Below are 21,600 nucleotides of genomic sequence, written 5' to 3' on the forward strand. Positions count from 1 at the left end.
TCAGGGGGAATGTTTCATGTGCTCTTAAGACCTGAGCCAAAGCTACCCAACTGGCTTGTAAGGAATAAGTTTTCTTCCCAGGGGTTGATGGAAAGCATGGAGCACCCTCTGCTGCACTCATTAAAATTAGGCTTAGCAGCAGCATTTGACCTTGTAAATACCTGCCAAAAGGGTGCTCTGTCCTCCCAGGTAGACATAGGCTGCCTCTGTCTGCCAGAGCTTAGATAACATTGAGGGGCACTGCAGGATTCAGCCCTCCACGACAGAAGCTACTGACCTCTCCTGATTCACAGACAAGGTTTGCGGAAGAGAGCACAATCTCTGTCATAAAAGGTCAGCTATACCTTTCCTCCTGGGTCTGACAAGGTTCCCTCTACACAGCTGGGTCAGCTTTACCTCAGAGGGAGGAAGACTTTGCTGCCCATGCACAGGTCTCTGGGGACAGATGGAGGCTGTAGGTTACTCTATGTGCAGGTAATGGGACTTTGGGTGTTGCCTCATTCATTTTCCATCCTGGTAATTTTTTCTCCATTCACCCCATTATTTGTTCATGTACTTATACTGCAGGATCTGGCTGCTTTTCTTACTGTTCTGGCTGGGACAAGGGAGGCAGATGGCTCCCCCAGGTTGGTGAAAACATGACAAAAGTATAGTAGAGAGAAGAAAGGATGAAAACTTGGTTATTTTGCTTGTAACAAGATGTACTTCTTCTCTGCCCTCTGGTCCCACTGGCTGATCTGCTGTTTGTGTTCCCACCAGGTTTTGTAGAGAGCAGTTGCCGCTCCAGGATTTTTTGGATGAAACTGAATAAACTCTTGCTCCAGGGAAAGTTCTTCCAGCTGGAAATTAATGGTGAGTCACAAATGGCTGCCCTGAGGACTATGAAGGCTGGGAAATCACCTAAGTGATCTGAAAGTCTGTGATCCGGACGCTGCTGCCATCTACACTATAATTGGTAACCCACCCCAAAGAACTTGCAGATATCCTTGCTACCTAGATCTGGCCTCTTGCACTCAATTTGGTCAATATCCCTATAGATGAGTAAAGCCTACATCTACAGCCACAGTCCCCTTTGCCCCTTACAACTATCTTACTGGGGAAAGGAGAAAATATGGTCTGAGGAAGAAGAACTGTCACTTGGCTTTCATTTTTATCTCTGCTGAGCCCTTACACATGTCTAGCAAGGAAAACAAAGGTAATATTGCAGCTTGGATGTGTCCTGGACAGCACAAATAACACCACCAGTGTAAGCTGGTTAATACCCAGAAAACATGATCTCAGTGAGTGCTGAGTGATTAAGCAATTAAGAGATTCTTTTAATTTCCTTTGTATTTACCATCACAATGGCAGTTAAATACCCTTTGTTCAGATTGAACAAAGGGTTTCCATTTTGCTGAGGAAAGAAAAATCTACTTAACGAAATGAAAACCAGAAAATGTTCACATCAGATTGAAAAAAGTATGTGCTTTCACCCCAAACCAGATTTCTTTCTGTTGAGATCAGTCCACTTTTTTCCTGGGTTTTGGGTTTTTTCAATTGATTTGGAGGCAGAACTGAAAAACTGAAGTACAGCAAGGGTGTGGGGGGAAGTGATAGCATTTATGAGAACAACTGATATTGCTGGAAAAAATAGACCTGTCTTCAGGCACAGTAAGGTTGTTTGTTTCTTCCAGCTCTATCAGTTGGTCTCATAAAAGCTATTCCCTCTTTTTCCAAAATCCTCCTCACTTATCTCCTTAGTCTACCCTGGCTGCAAGACTACATCTATGGAAGCAGCAGTTATTAGTACTGTTCGACATATAAAGATAACAGACAAATCTAGAAATTGCAGTGACAGCTAGTTAAAACTCTATCTATTTGTACAGATTCTTGTGTCTAACCCAAGACTAAAATAGTTCCTTAATCAGAGGGCAGATAATTAACAAAATATGATGTTATTAACTCTACCAGCATCAAGAGCTGAGTACAGCCAGACCCCATCATGCCTCTTACTTGGCTTCCTCAGTTAGGTTTAAGAGCATGAAGTGCCTTGCTAGGCAGACGTGAGCAGCAAACCTGAACAATTTGTAGAAATGCCCATCCAAAATAGGTGTGTGACTGCATCCTTTGACAAGAATGAGCAGCAGATTATCACAATTTGAGGATTTTTAGAAATGCATGGGCTCAATAGCCCATGACGTATTTCTAGAGAGCAAGGACAGGGAGGGAGTAATGAATGTGATGCCTTGGGAAAACTCTCTGTAGCAGTACTTCACGGTGACTGTGGCACAAGCTTCTGGACACAAAGAAATGGGCATTAAAGTGAACATAATGTGTGTGCGCTTGAGACATGCTAAACTGTCTCATGCACCCTAACACAGCATAGCTTCACCAGCTGCACATACTGCTGGAGAACACCCAACCCAGCTGGACCTCTTTTCAGAGGAGAGCTTTGTGAGGTGGCCTCAATAATACTCTGCCCTGTGCTTTAAAAGCCCTGAGCTTTCCATCCCATGCGTCATTCCTTTTTTCTGTAGATCCTTATGCTGGCCCTCTTCTGCTGGATGAGAAACTAGCATCTCGCTGTGGCTATCTCCTGTCAGAAGATGTGTGGGGCAACCCCGTCTTCCGTGCGTCGGTGCTTGGCTGCCACGTGGCCAACGAGGTAAGACCCAGAGATGGGCTTGAAAACAACTCAGACAGTACATCCTCTCCAAAAAGACAACATTGAAATATTATATGGCATTCTATTGGCATGTTTTGAGAACTCATGAAATAATGAACTCAAGGAGTTAGTATTGATGGTGTGTAGAAATGAATAGGCAAAGCCTCTCCAGTATGAGGTTTGTTCAGTGTGAATGACATGGGATTTCCTCTCTCCATGAAATGACACTTAGCTTAATGCTGCTGACTAGCTGCCAGTTCTCAAGCATATCCTTGTAGTTGCTGATTTGCCAGAGAGTTTCTTGAAAGCCTCTCTGGAAAGAAGTAGGCATTGCTTGAAAAAGCAACATTTGCAGCGTGATTCTGGCAGATCATTTCCTGGCTTAATTTGTGTGGTAATGTGCCTGTTAACACATGCCTAGGAACGTAGATCACACACATCTATTAGACCCAGATTTGTCCCACGTAACTTCAGCCATCTGAAAGATAATGTCTAGTCTAAACTAGTGTTTATGCTTCCACAATAGTCAATGGAGGGAAACAGGCTTCTCTGGAAGGTGATTCACCCCTTCCTAAAATACGTGTAAAAGTGTAGCCTAGATTTCTAATTTTGAAGTGTTAGTTGAGATGAAATTAACCTAGAAACAGAACATATCAGGGTAGAAACTTCATTGCTTACCCATGTTTAGTCTGGCTGGTCCTGGAAGCCCCTCAGACAAAATAATGTAAAATTTTATGGGCAAAGGTTACGCTAACAAGAACAGGGGGAGTACAGTGTGCTGTCCAATGACCAGGGTTTCAAGACTAGAAATTTCTCTGGAAGGGCTTTCCCTTTTTCTGCATGAAAACGCACATCCATGTCAGACAGAAGCATAGATCATGGCTTCATGTGTGGCTCCTGGACAGCTGAAGGACCAAAAGGAGTTCATATCTAAGCTAGTCACTTTAGAGCTAGACTCTAAACATTTAAGAGTCTAAGAGAGATCTGAGCTACCTACACCAAAATAAAAGCTCCAGTACTTTCCCTCATGTGGAGGCACACAGTAGTCATGAATGAAAGGAACATGAGCCACATGGTGAGGCAGGTCAGTTCCCCTGACTAGCTGCTCAATAATGTGGCTAGAATAGTGCTGAGATGTGATCTGAGGCTAAGGCTCTAAGTACTGAGGCAATGTCTCTGGCTCAGAAAGCCCCTGCGCACAAACCACTTCATATAGGATGGTATGTTGGAGGAGCTGTCACTGCAGCTCTCAAACTGTTTCCATCACTACAAAACACTCTCAGAAACAGGACACTGGGCTGGATGGTGCTGTGCAGCTGCTCCTGGGACCTTCTACGCTATCTGCTGAATCACCTGTTTTACTTCCCAGGCAGATGAGCTGTTTTCACTGACTGTGAACATCAAGGTCTCCTCATTTCTGAGCATGAGGGCAGCTGTGACCTACACCTACCCTATGTACTGCTCCTATTCCTCCTGGGCTTCAAGAGAAATTATGTGTGAAGAAAACTACATGGAGGTAAAAGCTTTCTCACCGAAGGCAAAGCTACATCCAAGCTCCCTGCCAGGCAAAACAAACTCCACAAATTCCTATCAGAAGTTGATTTTACACTATGTACCAGGCATAATAGCAACCTGCTGATATTCAGCAGAGGGTGTAACTGTAGATGCTTATTAGTAATACATTTACATGCCATAGGTATTTTGGACGCAGTGAAATTCAGTTAAGTGTACAGATGATGTAAGTCAGGCCACTGCAAGCAAATCAGCAGCCAGCCAGGCCAACCTATTTAACTCACAAGAACACCTTTACATTATGAAGTGCTGAAGCACCTGTGAGAATGTCACTCATATATATGAAATAATAAAACCTAGAGTTTGCAGAGCTGCAGCCCTACTGCATCACACAACCCACAGAACATCACTGTGAGACAGACCATGACTTCCACTGGGTGGTACCATCTGGCAGCCCAGCCTGTTACCAGTATCTACACACCAATATAGAAATAAGGCACCAAACCAAAGAGACTTCATTGCCTTTTGTATGCACCTACTACAGGCAAAACAAAGAAATTGGTTTTATCCTGTTAGGACTTGAGGTTGTGCAGTCACATCTGGGAGTTGTAACACACACCATGATACAGATGTCTGAGACAAACACTGACCCCCACCTTGGTGTCCAGAACTTGCCTCACTCTGCAGCACATGCTAGCAAGATTTACACCATAGCATTTACCTTAGCTACTAGGGATCCTGCATTTTCAGGTGTTCAGCCTGCATGGGAAGAGGGAACCATGTTGAAACCAACACCCTGCTTCCTTATACTTCCAGCAGAGAGACCCAGATGCCCCTGAAAGTATCCAGAGTGGGATCTATTTCTTAGCAAATAGGAAAAAGGATTTTGATTTAGCCAGTTATACACAACATATTCCTTCTGCTGTACATGCACCACCATAAATGCCATGGCTTTAAGACCACAGAAATTACAACCATCAAGAGCCTCTTTGGGAACACTTTTATTACCTCCAGTGAATTGCTAAATCCCAACAGACACTGGAGGAGAAATCTGAAAGCCCTCTCTCTGCTCCCCAAGACTGTAATAATGAAGATTGGTCTGTTCCCAAAGAATCTACTCTGTCCTCCCAGGTGTCAGTGAAGACTGATGTCCCTGCAGTTTCAAATGACTACACCGTAGCGTGGATGTCGGCACTGCCAGAGGTATGAAGGGGGAACTTTCCTCACAGTTCCTAGCCTGCCTCTTCTCACTAGTCTCATGAGTCATTCCAGAGGCATAGCTCCATCTCTGTCAAAAAAAAGTGAGATGGTAAAGATGCCATCAAGTACTGAAAAACCTCTCAAGTTTTCTTAGAGCTCTAGACTGCAAAAAAAGACATTTAGGTGGGAGAACAGAGCCATATGCTCGTTACATTAGTGGAAACTGAGTTCAAGACAAACAAAGGTATGTGGTTCTTCACACAATGGGTAGTGAATCTGTCAAAGTCCTTGCCAAAAGATGTTGTGGCTGCTAAAAGCTTGCTTGATCTCAAGAAGAGTCTGGAAAAGTTGACTGAGAAAAATTCAGTAAGACATGCAAAATACAAAGAAGTACAGATAGCTCAGGACTCACTGAGTTTTATTTGAGGCTGGAAAGTATTAGCGGGGAATATATACACTTGTCCTATTTTTCTCATGTCTTACTTGCTCAATATGCCCATTTTCCCTTTTGACTATCATCTCATACGGTTATCATTTCAGGATCCTCTGTTCTAGACCAGTACAGTCATCCCTCTCTTCCTATTTTTGACACAGTATGGATACATGCTGTAAATGGCAGTCTGTCATTTAGACTCCGGACTGCTCCAGCAATCAAGAGACATGAAGCCAACCATTTTATTAACAGCACAGGCATTTTGTCCAAGGGAATGTGTTCAAGACCACCAATCTAACTTCATTCCAGGGCCTCTAAAAGACTATCTCTAAAGATGCCTTAAAGAACTATAGAATTCCTTATCTTCATATAAATTAAGGGTATTTCTTGCCTGGGGTGAAGTAGCAGTGCCCAATGTCATTCCAGTTACTCCACCTTCTAACAGGAAAGTAGGTGCTACAATATCAGAGTTTTTAAGAGGCTTTGGTAGACTTTGATCTGATGCAGCTCATCTCTCTCTTGCAGACTCAAAATGTTGCATACCAGCTATGGCAACTGATGTTTGTTTCTCCATCAGGGAGAAAGAGAATAACGGTAAGCGATGCAGCAAAACTGGGCTACAGCTTCAATAACACACTGTCCCGAGTGTACCTCCGTGCGCCCTATCACAGCAATGAGTCTGACATCAGCGTGGTGAGTTGTTGCCCTCAGTGGGACACAAAGCTGTGTTGTTTCTACTGCCACTCTGGAACATCAGTTCTTTTCTTCTGCTTGCATCCCAACAGGTTAGTGGTGTCAATATGAACATGGTCACTTCCACTTCCATGTACAGGCAGCGGTGGCTGCTTTTGCTGATTGACACCACTGTCTCCTGTCCTGTTGGTAAGGCTTTCTTCCTTGTTCACTAAAAATAACCACCTAAGGAGCTAGTAGAAAACAGTCTTCCCCTTTCCCTGTGACCTACTCCGTAAGAGAAGAGGTTTACAAGCCGCCCTCAGAGCAACATGAGCTAAGACTCCATGGCTTTAGCCCTGAACAAACACATTCCCTGCTGTGATGCTACATTACTTGTGTTCCCAATGCAGTGTGTTCAATTTCTCAAGCCCCTATGCTAGATGAAGGGAAATGGAATCAAGTAAAACTGCTGCAGAAGGGCCAGGGAGCCTCCCCCGTCAAAAAACTCCACGCAGGGTATGTAGCTCTGCATTCTTGGGACTCACGTAGTCCTTTCCTCCAGAGAGGCAGAACTAGCCTGGCTTTTTGCAGAACAGTAGTGGCTGCACCTTCTGCCTCTCACAGAACAGTATTAATGTGAACAACTGATGAGGAGGCAGGAGGTTTTAAGTTATCAGGACCTTAAAGCCATAAGAAGGCCCAAACAAGTGGTTCTGTGCCCCATTCCTTTTGCCAGCAAGACAAAATTCCTGGGACCAGAAGGACAACAGAGCAGGCATTTGGGAGCTTGACTGTTTGTTCTTCTGAATAAATTAATTAGTCACTTGAAACTGGTGATTCAGTTTCCAGTCTACTTTGAGCACCAGGGTTTCTGTGACAAGATAGCCGTTGGTTGGCTACTATCCGACAAGGTGTTTCATCAGTGAAAGTTGTAAAGGTACCCTGGTGGAAAGCAGTCAGGGAAAGACAGCCACTGCAGAGTGAAGACTGACTGGTAACTACACAGACTTCTGGGACTGTCTATCTAACACAACAGATGGCATCAGTTTCACTGACACTGCGCTAACATGGACTGTGCCAAGTGTTATCCCCACATTAGTGGTTCAAGAATCCACCTTTCTGTCTAAAAACATTTTAATGGGAGTTGATGACCAAGTCATAGTAAACCCAGAGGAGAAGAACTACTTACTGGAGCACAACGAGACACTCATCAGAATAACTATCCCTATTGGAGCAGAAGGAGGAAAGCTAAAGGTTAGTATAAATACATTTGAGGGCCTGCACTTGAAGATGTTCCTAAATCATGATAATTCCAAATAGTGATTGGCTGCTGCTTAAAATTCTTAGATACAAGAAATATTTGAAGACCTAGGTACTCCTCTGTATCAGGAGCAGACACTAAGTATTAATCAGACACTAAGTATCTATGATTATAAAACATGATAGAAACAAGAGACTGTCTTTTGTTTATAAACTATATGAGTAAATTAAGAGTGAAGGGATTCCTTAGCACTGGAGCTCAATTGTCTGTGTTGCTACATTATGAAACTAGTCCTGGTAAGCTGCTGGCCTGGGCCAATGAGTAGTTAGTTTCCCAGATAATTTCCATTCAGACAGGATGAATTAGCATGAGACAGGTCCCCAGCATGTAGTTTCAGTGCAGCTGCTTTGGACATAATATATTCCTTATCAATCTGTAAGTTACAAGTACAGAGGCAGCATCGAAAGAAACGTTCAATAGAATAAAATAGAATGGCTTGAGTTGGAAGGCACCTTTAAAGATCTAGCCAAACCCCCTTGCTATGGGCAGGAATATCTTTCACTATATCAGGTTTCTCATTCAACCTGAGCCTGAGCATTTAGAAAGAAGCTGGCAGTATTATCATATGGTGCTTTACCAGTTCCATTTGTGAAGGTGACGTTGTGATTTTGACTTCCCCCTTCTGAAGTTCACATTTTTGTGTGTCAATGGACACTTTGATCACTATGTGTACACACCACACAGGCTTAGTCGGAAAAAATGTTGGAAGCTCCAACAAACTTTCAGAGTGACCTAGGACAGAATGAGAGACATGACCAGTAATACAGGGATTGTAAAAATATAAATGCAAATATGGTTGCTTACTCAACAATGAGGACACCCCCTTCAACCTGGTACTTCCTTACTGAGAATCTCAGCAGTATCTGAGCCAAACATGGACCAGACAAATGGACCAAGCAAAGAAACAAACAAACAAGCTCCCCTATCAAAATCCATCCCAAACTGTATTAGAATACTATATTCTCTTTGTAAAGTAAGAATTTTAACCATATTGTGCCATTCTTCTATTTAGCTACTGCGAATTAAGACTTAAATGCAAATTTTACCTCCTAGAGCTCCATATCTGGTGGTGTATATGGAATCATTTACAGTATTGACTTGTTTTTGGAGCACACGTGGACAGATGCAGATTGGCAAACCACAAAGTATACGGTCATCAAATCCATCACCACACCTTTCATGCCACAAATACCAACTGTTACCAACAGTAAGTCATTCTTCTTACTGACTTTTACCGCTCTCTTGCTCTTGCTGTGTTATACATTATTCCATTCGACCTCTGCCACACACCTACATTCACCAAAATGTTCTCAACTCCCACATCTAATTTGCTAGCCGAAGGCAAGATTCAAGGTGCTATGAAAAACCCCAAACATTTAGTGTTAATGGATGTACCATTAATCAGATGTCATTATGGGATGAGATGGAAATTTTAAGTTGCTGATAAGAACATAAACATTTCTTTCACACTAAAAACCAGATTTTTCCAGGGAGCACTGGAACCCTGGAATAAAGATGTGGTGCACAGTAAATCACACTCGGGAGTACAACTGTCTGAGGACAGCCTTCATTGATGTTATTTTCTCCCCCAGACTGACTGCATTTGTTGTCTTGGGAGCATATAGAAATCATTGTGCCATTCAGTGGTGCAGTAATTTTTTTATGGTATTTTCGAATGCACTAAGACACTAAACCCCTTTGGAGCTGTCTGGACAACTGACATAGAAAGGAAAAGGAACCTCTTCACATATATTATGACAGTTTCTCCACATTTTGTATGGCTGAACTAGATTCTAGATTTCTTTACAGGAAAGTCACTGCACATCACAGTGCACCTCTAGAAAGTTACTGAACCCACTTTCTATGAAGTTGTATGTATTTGTTGTTAATCTCCTGCAGCTTGAAGCAATTCTCATGTACTCAGAGTATTTCAGATCTGACTAGAACACAAACACTCATTAATCAGAGCCATTAAAGAGATGACTGTTGGCTAAGTTTCCTGGAACTTGAATGGGAGGCCGCCCAAACCATCTTCGTTACTTGATCCTCATCAGCAGTAATTCGATGTTCTCTCCCTACAGACACTCTGCCAGAGGAAAGGCTATTTAATGTTGCATTTGGACACTTTCTTCCCGATGTCTCTCTAGTGGCAATTGCAATAGGAAATGTGCCATTTACCCTAAGGAAAGCACAGCACCAAGGGTTTAAAATTTATGAAACTCCGTTTTCTAATAGAACGAAAGGATTTATCCTGGAAGTCTCTTTTGATGATCCGTATGTTCTAAAGGAGGTAAGATACAGCAGGTCACTTCAGCAGCTGAGTGGAGGAGGTAGGGCAGTCCCTTTTCAGAACATAGTCTGGCTTATATTAACCAACAACTCTTACTTGATCATAACAGTGTCAATGCATCCAAGCTCATCTGAATTAATGTTGGAGGCTTGTATGTCCCCACCTAGTTCCCTGTAAGTCTCTGGGAGACATGCAGCATCAAGTGTAATTAGACGGTATGAGGTATGACTTCCTCTAGTGTCTGTCAGCATGGCTAATGTCTGAGCGCGTGCCCAGCAAGAAGCAGCTTGAAAAATTTCTATTAAATGCTGTTTCTTGATACAGAACTGCCTTGGAAATAAAATAATTAATTATTGCAGTCCTGCAAATACCAGTTACCAACATCCAGTAATTCCTGAACCTACAGTTTATGCAGAGTCATTTGAACACTGGCACAGGCCATGCACCATGTGAGCATGTAGAGGCAGGCTCAGGGTATTCTAAATGTAATTTTGTTAAGCTTCAGACCATTTGTAATCTAAATATTTGTCAAAAGCATAAACTCACAAGTGGAATTCAGCCTCTTGTTTCAGTGGGAGGAAGCCCTCTACCACTGTTTCAACCAAATCACGCAATGCTATTTTCTGTTACAAGGAACAACATTGTGAACACAGGATCAGGATTTGCTCGAATAGCTTTCAGGCTGCATTCAAACTACAGTTAAATTGCATTAAGGATCAAAGGAAGCCAAAAGATTTCAGAAGGATTTCTTTCAGACTGAACAGCAGGTTTTGCTTTGGGAGCACTTTTAGTGAGTTAAATGAGGGTAGAGAGAGGGATGAGGGATCTCTTACAGCATCAGATACAGTGTGATCTTACCTCACACCTTCTGTTTTACCAATTATGTATTCTCCTGGGTTCAGTCGACATTCTGAGAAAAGAAGAATAAGGATTTGGACCCAGCTCTCCCTCTACGAGCTCTTTCACCAGTGGGCTACAGAGGAAACATCACCGCGTTCACTTCTGCCTCCATTTCATGAACAGGCACTACATTCTCTACATTTATGTTTGGCTGAAAGAGCTGTTGAATCCAATCCAAATTTCTGACTAGTTTTAGGCCAACTGAAGCGATGTTTTTAGAGACTGAACTATTTGCAGGGGAGAGGAGTGTGTTAGAATAATTATTTAGTACTGCTCAGGATATATATGCCTGTCTGTGCTGGAAGGCACTGCTACTGCAGCATTGCATTTCTCTCTTTCAGTATGTGAACAGAAATGAAACAAAATATACCCTCCTCATCAACTACACTCTAAGCGTGGGTCCAGAGATGACACTCTATTATCACTCAGCAGAGGTGGAGTGTGTGATTGCTGATATCGGTAAGCTTTTCCTCGACATTAACTGGTTTACAGCAACTGCATGAATCAGGTTTTCATTGAATTCAGTTAAACCCTCATTAGGCTAAGGATGAGAGCTTTTGAGAAAACCCCACCCTTCAATAGCTCATTATTGGTAACATAGCCACCTGCTGCTTTTCTGATGGCAGCCCTCCTGCATACTGGCAAGACAGTCTGCCCTTGAGACACTAAGAGCAATAAATACTAGTGTATAGAAGAAGTTGGCTTGCAAACTCAGTGAACAAGATGCCTCATAACTTGAACATACACCTACTGGCAAAGCTTTCAGACATTGCTATGAGTTTCAGTTTGTCCTCAAACGCAACTCTGTATATATGTCCAGGGCAAAACTCAACTGACTCAAATAAATTGCTGTGAACTCCAAAGACATATTTGTGTAAGGAGACACTAAGAGCTGTACTTAGCAGGTTATTGAAACAGCTGGGAGGTCTGACTGGTATTTTCTCAAACCTCTTCGATTTTGGATGCCATGAAGGCGACAGTTTCCTCACTGTCCTATTTTATGTTTGAAATATCTCTGGGTTCAACCCAAAGAAGGCTGACCAAAAGAAATATATTTACATACAGAGTTCAGCTTGCCTTACTGAAACAGGGAGTAGTCCTGGAAGCCATCTGGCAGGCCACTGCTAAAGCATGAGGGTTCCTGATCCCACTGATTGTGAGCTGCTACACCCAAAACACAGCCAAAGCCCTGCAGATGATGCCAGCATGCACATAACAGCTCTGCTGAAGTGCCAGTGCAAATTTTGCCCATGACAGAATTCCCTGACTGGGCCAAACATCATTGCTCAGACCTTCCTTCACTGCTACCTCTTCATCCCTCCTTCTTCCCACAGAACTACCAGAAGCAGTTGGTTACTGTGATGAAGAAAACATGTATCTAGCCATTCCTACTTTTGGCTTGCACCAGTACTGGAACCTGTATCTTGGTAATAAGCTCCTGAACCGGCATGTTGCACTTACCAATGGGTATCTCGCAGTTACCAATACTACACACCTGATCTTGCAAATACCTCTGTTTGCTGCAGGAGTTATCTATGAGGTACACAATCCATATAGCAATGCCTTCTTTAAAGCTCATAGAGCTGTTTGCTCATACAGCCACAGTCCTACAGCCACAGTTTGTGGTGCTGAGGTATTCCAGGTACTGGAAAACCTCCAGAGGGAAGGACTCCAAGCCAATGTAAGTAAGACAAGAGGTATGAGACACGGATCCTTCTGATAGTGCCATGCATTATGTAATCTGCAGTGCTAAGTTGTCTCTAAATGATATGCACGGAGTCTTCAGAAACAAACTAACTCCTCAGTATTTTTAGTAAGATGAGGCAAAATGTCCCATCTGCACCGAGCCAGAAACAATATTTCAATACAGCTTTTATGAAAGAAGTTCTTTTAAAGGAACGTCTGCAGAAACATTAAGACATGGCAGGGGAAAATTGATGCTGTAATAAGCATCTGCACTGTTCTATAATAATCAGCCAAAATTTATCTCTGTGACAGTGACCAATTATTTCATACAAGAAAACTTCTGCCCCCATGTTGTGTCAGGCTCAAGTCTTCACAGTCACTTAACTCTTGTGACTTCTCAGTATTCAAGTGGCACAAGCTAAAGAGCAGAACTTTGTACACGTGGATCACATGCCTTAACAGGAGACCTATTCCATCACCTCCTTCACAGGAAGTGTCCTTTCAGAAAATTAAAGCAAGGTTTGATGTTGCCCTAAAGAAAGTGAGAACTATGGACACTTTAGAGATGTTCTCCGTTAGATGCAGTTTCAATTCTTCAGAGTTTATAGGTAAGTTATACAACTAATTGATGAATAAAATGATCTGTGATTCTTTCACTGAGTTTATAACCAACTCCCCAATTTTCTCAGTATGCCATCCAGATGGTACCATAATGGTATCTGCTCAAATGAAGACAGTTCCTGCCATTGATATGAGTAAAACCAAACTAAGGGATAGCTCTTGCAAGCCTAGAGAGCATGATGCACGACACGCCTTCTTCAAGTTCCACATCACTACCTGTGGCACTTCAGCAAGGGTAAGCCCATGGCTGGAGCAGATACATCTGATGGAAGTTTCTGTCTCTCCTGCATTTTCTGTTTTGTTTTCCTGCCCCAGCTCCCAAGATGATCCAGTTTTTAACACACTTCCCATATGTACAGTTTGAAGGTGATCACATTATTTATGAAAATGAAATCTCTTATGAGAAAGAGACTCTTCCAGAACAGAGCACACCAACAATCACAAGAGATCCAGACTACAGGTAGGAGCTACTGCTCACTGACACTGCTCACTTTGGTACTGCAGCTGGGAAGAAGAAGCAAACACAGAAATTACTCTTTCTCCTATTATAGACTAACAGTCTTGTGCTACTATCGAGCAAAAGAGACACTAGTGCTAGGTGCCTTTGCTAGTGATCCATCCACATCACCTCCCTTTGGCTCCGGTAGAATGGTACCAAGAGCAAATATTGCAGGTAGGCAATTCTCTTCCTCCATTTTTAAACTCTGTGACTTTCTCAGTTGTAAGTTCTCATGCCCTGCTTTCTACTAAAGAACCCCACTAACATTTCCTTTTCTGCAGTACACAGAAGGATAAGACAAGCCCTGAATGTAGTTTCAAGAGTGTCCAAAGGTAAGTCTCCTTTGGAAATGCAGAAAATTTCCAAACATGTTTTAATTTAAATAAAGTTAAACAACAGTGAAATCCCAACACTTTCTCAAGATGAATCTTTCATGGAATTCTATGAGCCAAACATGGCAATACTCAAGCAACACGTGGAGCCTGTGTTTCTCGAGATGGAGCTGAAAGACAAGAGCCCCGACACTGAGTTATACCTGGAAAACTGCTGGGTAACTGGGTCTCTAGACTCTAACAGCAGCCCAAGATGGAACATCACTGTGGACGGGCAAGTAGCTATTGAATGACCAAAACCGCTCATCAGCAAAGCCCTAATTTCTTTTTGATCTGTTGATTCATTCTCTCAGACAGGTATGAGATTAATGGCAGTGAATATGTTGCAGAGTTCTGTCCAGTAGCAGTTAGCCCCAGGGTAAGACACCCTTCTCATTTCAAAAGACTAGCAGTAAGGACCCTGGCTCATCGACTGGAACAGGTAAGATTCAGTGAAAGGCTCACCTCCCTCATGGACACTATGCTCTGAACTTCAGAACATTTTAAAAACAGCCAATTTAAACACTTCATGAACTTAAGACCCAGCCAGCATCAAACCTAAGTAGTCTGACCGGTGCTCAGCTTTAATATAGTTCTCTTCTCAAATCTGTTCTGCAACATGGTTTCAGTGACTTGAGATCGGACTAGCTGGAGTAAACAAAAGAGTTTTGTATGTAAATATAATTTTTATATGGTGTTCCTGACTTTTTATAGGATCAGAGTCACAGCACTTCAGCTCAAAACGTCTAGAACAGAAAATTCAGCTTGCATGCCATAACATTCACATGAAGTCAGTTCTGCTGTCTCCCATCTGTCCCAGCCAGCCAGGAATCTCCTCAGACGCCAGAGCAAGGGGCAGGGAAGCAGAGGCATGTGGGTTTGGTCTTACACTTTTGAGGTTCTATCCTCCTCTAACAGGTCTAAGAAGAGCAAAGAAGACCCCAGGACAGTCACCTGAGGGTGCTTTGCTCCTACGGCACCCAGTTGAGTGGACTTTACACATGTACTGATACGAGCCATGGCAGTACCCCTACTTAGGCAGCTTAAGTAGCCATGTAATTTTTTTTACTTGGCCTTTCATAAGCAGTTCAACTTGTGAACTTGCTAGAAATGAACATGATGCAATTCTGGCTTGTGCTGCTTCCTAAGTGCACAGCTGCATCAAGCACTAGATTGTGTTTCTGTCCAGTTTTGATACATCGCCTCACCACAGCTCATGAGGCTTTAAATTCTCTTGTCTCAGCCTCTCAGTTACCAAACTGCCTGAGGGCTTCTTTGACACCAAGCTTGAAATTCAAGGAAGGTTCAGCTAGAAGGTGCTTTATGCAAGTGTACAGCCTAAGTCTAATCAGCTGTGACTTCTGCAAAAGATGGACAAAACAATGCTCTGCAAAGCAGGATTTGGTACAGACCATGCAGTACTTTTATTCCTCCTCAGGTGTATGTGCACTGCTTGGTGGCAGCATGCTCTCCTACCAACACGCTACCTGGCAGCCCCTGCAGAGGACAGCGCAGCTCAAGCAGGGAGAGAAAGGGTACGTGTTCAGGAGAAAAAGCCATTGCAAAGCACTCCTGATCTGATGTTTTTAAGGGATTTAGGACATCTGGCTTTGGCACGCATGGACTGTGTAACTTTACCTTTAGTTTATATGTTAATACATTAGCACTTAATGTGCAGCACGTACGTATTCTTTAAAAACTACACAAATACACTGTGTATCATTCTCAGCCCTTCCAGGTCACTCTGCAGCCAGCCTCCAGGGCTACGTACTTGCTGGACCAGTCTGGATTGTCGATCCAGATCTAAGATGATGCATGTAAACTGAATTTGGTAAGAATACCAAGCCCTGCATACTCACCTAGAGAGGTCACCATGCTTTGTGGCACAAACGATTCATAGCCTGTCCTTCAAGACCTCAAATCCATAAATTCCGGGACAAGAACTAGGGAACAGGCAGGGTTTGCAATGAGTCCTGGTCCAAGCATGAGCCCGTAAGAGAAGGAAGGAGAGCCACCTGCCAAGCCAAACACAGGTGGCATGGCTCCGGAGCAGATGCCAGCAGTAGAGCAGGGCATGCTGGAGTTGGGCTGTAGTTAGGAAACTGTTTTTTCAACAGGTTTCAATTGGGCTGCCCCCAGTCTGAAAGAAAAGGGATCCAAAATTTTAGAATCAATTACTATGGCACAAATCACTGCCACATTCCAAACTCTTTTGAAGGGTCCAAATCCTCCACACTGTTAAGAGTTTAACCCTATAGCTTCATCTGCCCTTGGAAAACCAGAGTTATTCATCTGTGTGCACAGCCTCACTCCTCTGTGTGTGTGTCTCCAACAGTACCCGAAGGCTTTGCTGTGCTGCTGCTTTCCAAACAGTGCCACTAGGCATGGGAGCTACCTCTTTCAGTGACCACCACAACTATCTTGCTTGAAGTGAAAAGGCCAGACAGTGGGACTCAGAACACCACCACAACACTGGAAAGTGCTAGGGTCTGCTAACAGGATTAGTAGTTGTAACCTGTTGCCTCACTCAAATGGCTACAAAACAAAACTTATCAGAAAATACCCCAACGCTGAAAAATAATACTTCTTGTTTCTTCTACTGGTTGAAATAGGGACTAGCAGATCACGAAATTTATTCCAACCCTGATTACAGCTGTTTCTTGTAATATTTCATAAAGTGACTGCCAATCCTTTCATGTGAATGTAAAGTGCAAATCTGAAAAGTCAAATAAAAATATGTACAAAGTAATATAAGGGCAGACCATCTCCTTGCTAACGTGCAAAAGCAACCATCTGGTATACCAACACTGGCTTCAAAGAGCCAAGGCCTCTTCCACATGCAACACAACAAGGTTTTCTTCCACTATTGCAGATTTTTGTCTATAACATTGCATTGACCTGAGTGCCTTGGAAACCTGGTATTTCCTCATTTTCCTCTCACATGGCCCTGTATGGAAAAGACTAACTTACGAAATAAGAGAAAATGGATGCTCTAACACAAGTAAAGGGGCAAGTTACCTGGCATTTTGTTTTCTGTGCCCACAGAAAACATATTCAACTATTTCCTACAAATCAAGGCCACACCAGACGACCACTGGTCCTGACCACTCTCAGGATGTGCCTGTGCTATAACTGCAGCGCTACCTGCAGCACAAGTAGATGCTCATCAGCAGTGGGGGCATTGCCCTGCCGCCGCTGCAAGCCATAGTACACACACGTGGGCAGCCCCCATGGGGTTTGCACAGCTTGCCCAGCCTCTGTCTTCACAGGCTGGCTAGTTACATGTGCCGATGAACGCATGTATGTGGCACGCTTCCCAAAGGCTGCAGTCATGCCTGTGATGATTGCTGGATAAATGTAGTCTTAAAGCTGCATCTACTGCAGGACTAAGTTTTGTGGAAAGTAATCCGAGTTTACTGGGATCCCAGGACCCCCGTCAGTAGCAGTCTGGGCGGCGCCTTCCTCTCCACTGTAGGAGCAGCGCACTCTACTGTCCCGAGCTAACAGTGCAGAATCAAGCGAGCGTACTGCTTCCACACGTTTTCCAGGAGAACACATTCCCCGTTTTTAATGTTAACAGCAACGAACTCATCAGCTTACGGTAACTTTCTGTTAATCTTAAAAGCAGTCCTTTCAAAATTTGTTAACCGGGCTGCAGGCTAAATAACGATGGCTAGATGCCAGCTCTTCATTCCTCAGTGCTGACAGGACACTAGCTCCACACAGATGAGATCTAGTGTTGCATAACAAAGGTTCCCTCACTCCACAGTCTTGCACAGTAAACTCAGGTAAACTTGTCTGCAGCAAGGGCGATACCACAGACCTTTCCTTTTCGCCCTGGAAAGCCAGGATGGGGTGCAGCAATGCTCCATATGTATCTACCCACCACCTGGCCAAAGTGGAGACCTTTCTGGATATGCTGGGAAGAAAAGGGAGAAGGTGAGACAGACCTGCATTCCCATTTCAACAGGCCTTTCAGGCTCCCACATTCTCACAGGCAAGCCAGAGAAATTCCATGTTCTTGGTTCCCTTCTCCTACCTTGGTTGCTGTTCATTACAGATGTTTGGTTTTTTTTACGCTGAATCACAGAAGTGTGTTAGGGTCAGGCAGTCACTGCTCAGCTTTGAAGGTATCTCTCCCAAGCTGATTCAGCCATGCTACTATCATAGAATCATAGAATAGTTAGGGTTGGAAAGGACCTCAAGATCATCTAGTTCCAACCCCCCTGCATGGGCAGGGACACCTCACACTAAACCATGTCACCCAAGGCTTCATCCAACCTGGCCTTGAACACTGCCAGGGATGGAGCACTCACAACCTCCCTAGGCAACCCATTCCAGTGCCTCACCACCCTAACAGGAAAGAATTTCCTCCTTATATCCAATCTAAACTTCCCTAGGTTCTCCTGGGATTAGTCCCTCCTCTCAGGTGTTGTAGATGGGGTAGACTGCAGTTTTCAGGCCCATGATTGTCGTGAGCTGTAGGAAGCAATGGTGTGGACTGCATTCAATCTCTCCAAGTTCGTCGGCTAAAGGGATCCTATAAGGAATATATCAGAAATAGTTAATCTTCAGAAATAGGCTAGAGTTCAACTCAAATGATCATGGCATGCTGTTAAGTAGGCCGCCACACTGACCAGATCTCACAAGCCTTTTTTCATCAAAAGCAACTAGCCCATCCATCATGCATGACAGCCACAGGCTGAGGTTGAACCTGTTGTACTGATTCAGCCTCTGCCTCTACTAAAAGGATTAGGGAGACCAACAATAATCTGCTAACACAAAAGAATATAGACCGTCATCTTTCACCTAGCAATCTTCAGCTTCAAACATTGTTTTTGCTTCTTTCTGAACCCTTTCTTTTCTGATAGTTAGGGCAGAGCATGACCTGCATAGCTGAGCTTGATTGATAGGGTGTTCATTCCCCACAGAATTTGAATAGTGTGTCTTTCACTACTGATATGCTTTTTACCAAGGTCACCTCCTGAACAGGACAGCACATAGCGCAGTCCTCAGCTCTAACAGCCGAAGATTTTCAGGTTTTAATGCTGAATTACCTCTGTTGTCCACTCAAAGGGAATGCACATGGAAAAGGAACACATTCTGGCCATTTGACTAGCCCTTTCCCCTCAACATGCCACAGCTTTCCCTTTGGAATGGCTCCCCTTGTTCCCCATGATGCATCTCACACTAAACTTATATGAAACACTTCTCATGCTGCTCTCTGCCCTGCTAACCCAGGATTTCAGCATCGTTTCCTACCTTCCTGTGTAAGCAAGGGAAAGGCCTTGTAACACTACAGTTGTTAGACAACTCCTCCTTCTGTGTTTCAGTAGGACAAAGTGAATACTACGGAAAAGCACAGGGTGATGATGTTGTTCTTTGCCTTGTTTTCTGAGCAAGTTAGATTTCAGAGACTGCTGTTCAAGATAAAAGGAGGGGGCAGAAACCAACACTATTCTGTAATGTATTGAGGAAATCCTACAGTTTTTGTAAGTTTAGAGGTAAATCACCAGGTGAGAACACTGTTACTCATTGCCAAATTAATCCCAGCTATGGGGAAAAAAACAAAATAGAGGGTCTACCAGTGAAGGCTGCATGAAGGAAAGAGTCAGAGGGTTTTAGAAAGTAGGTTTATAGGTAGGAAACCCTGGGAAAGCAGTTGTAAATTATTCACATCTGCAACATTTCTGGCCAGAGTAAAGAGACAATGTACGTAAGCAGCAACCACCTGCTACCACCTGCTAGACCTACTGGTGCAGTGCCATGACTTTGACTAGCAAACACTCCACGACGGCAACAGAGTGGGCAAACAGGATTGACCCAGATGCTCTGCCGAGGGTTGTAATTCTCAGGCAGAGACAACCCCTGAAGCCCCGTGAAGGTGTAAAGCCACAGTACCTCTGCATTGCAAAGCATCCAAAGCACACAAGCCCTACTCCTTTTACAAGCTGAGACCTTGTCTGAATTTCATGTGGAAACATTACATAAAGAATAATTTTACTACTTGCAGGACAAGGGAAGTTACTAAACACATCCTCCTCTTCAGGTTTGGGGTTTATTTTCATATGGATAGCAGTAGTTTGTACCCTTTCACCAGGCCTAAGTGAAAGAACACCACACACTACTACTCAATAATTTCAGACTGAAAACCCCAATTAGTCTTGTGATGTAAAGCCAGAGAACCAAGTGACTCGTGTGCACGAGAGGGGAAAATGTGAGAACCTTGCTGGCCAAAATTACCTTGAAAGAATTCCAAATTACGCCAAAATGCACCAGGACAGTTCATTCTTTAGAGAAGAGGCAAGGAAATACTGCAGAGAATCTGCATAAAATTGTTCCCAGGTCAGTGAAGTATTTATGTGTCAACAATGTGTTAGAAGTAATTAAGCCACATCCACGAAACACCACAAGCTGGGAATTAAGAGGGATATTATCACTAGAATCTTCTTTTCTAAAATACTTACTTGCTGTTAATCTTCTGATTTTTTTCTGCATCCTGTCATTTCAAGTGTTCTGTGCAGAACCACATCTGCGATGTCTCCTCTTAAAGCAAAACTTCCTAGGTGATATTCAACTGTTCATATTCTCTTTTCAATTTTCTTGGCATGGTAAGTCAGGAACAAGTTTAGTTCCAGCTCACCTTACCATCAGCCAAGAGCTGGTGTGATTTCTCAGGTTTTGAAACAGACATGGTATAAAAAATGTCAAGTCCTTACATTGTTTCAGAGACAGAGCACTAAGATATAAAAATGGAAGCAAAGCACATGCTTAATATATTCAGAAAAGCCATAATTAAGCTTTTGGAAAAAAGAAGTCATTGTTACGACATCACAACCTGCTTTCCAAACAACGAATGGCTACCTCCTTCTATCACGCATCGTATTTATTTATATTTATCAGGGGCATTAGAACTAGATGATCTTAAGGTCCTTTCCAACCTTAACCATACTATGATATTTATGTAACTTCAAAATTGCAGCAGTCAAGTGCCAAAAGCATGAGAGGTAAATGCAGCATCTTCTCAGCCTCATGCTCCAAATTTGCTGACTGCAGCTGTTGCAGTTCCATCCCAAAGGTGAAAGTGACCACAGCAAGGTCATTGGGGAAGGTGTTCAGAGACTGTTCTCATGACTTACCCAGAAGGCCACACCATCTTTAGCAAGCCCTGCATTTGTGCAATCTCTAGGATCATCCATGCAGAAACTCACTATAAGCAGCAGAACTGCCATTAGCACTATTTGTTTAAAAAATAAAAATTCTAATGCTCATGTGGGCAATCAGAAAGTATTTCTTTCATTAGAACTTGCACTGCTATGAACAGGCAAGGATGCTTTTTACTGATGATTTATATATGTCAGCAATAGTCCCCCCTATGACGGAGGAATGAAGCTGCCTGGGCATTCAGAGCCAGCCCAGAGATTTCACATGGTATTTTTCAAGCAATC

At 43.2% G+C, this 21,600-nt stretch overlaps 1 protein-coding gene across 3 annotated transcripts; it reads left to right on the plus strand.

Moving 5' to 3' along the window:
* On the plus strand, positions 1 to 16,900 carry LOC136015579 (uncharacterized). Of its 3 annotated transcripts, none has more exons than XM_065681689.1 (24): positions 1 to 474; positions 568 to 626; positions 760 to 852; positions 2,517 to 2,644; positions 4,014 to 4,160; positions 5,288 to 5,359; positions 6,315 to 6,482; positions 6,575 to 6,671; positions 7,501 to 7,718; positions 8,839 to 8,992; positions 9,867 to 10,075; positions 11,317 to 11,434; positions 12,310 to 12,402; positions 12,502 to 12,515; positions 13,152 to 13,269; positions 13,351 to 13,517; positions 13,642 to 13,742; positions 13,834 to 13,955; positions 14,063 to 14,113; positions 14,204 to 14,387; positions 14,471 to 14,594; positions 15,591 to 15,687; positions 15,882 to 15,983; positions 16,488 to 16,900. In XM_065681689.1, exons 1-23 carry the CDS (start codon positions 446 to 448, stop codon positions 15,962 to 15,964), a joined length of 2,646 nt encoding a protein of 881 aa, XP_065537761.1. In that variant the 5' UTR covers positions 1 to 445; the 3' UTR covers positions 15,965 to 15,983; positions 16,488 to 16,900. The 3 variants fall into 3 exon arrangements, with proteins under 3 accessions (XP_065537761.1, XP_065537760.1, XP_065537759.1); XM_065681688.1 differs by having other exon boundaries at positions 2 to 298; positions 382 to 474; positions 12,310 to 12,515; XM_065681687.1 differs by having other exon boundaries at positions 2 to 474; positions 12,310 to 12,515.
* Positions 16,901 to 21,600: the final 4,700 nt, after the last annotated feature.

This window comes from Lathamus discolor, chromosome 5 (genome assembly GCF_037157495.1).
Source record: "Lathamus discolor isolate bLatDis1 chromosome 5, bLatDis1.hap1, whole genome shotgun sequence".
Taxonomy (NCBI): domain Eukaryota; kingdom Metazoa; phylum Chordata; class Aves; order Psittaciformes; family Psittacidae; genus Lathamus; species Lathamus discolor.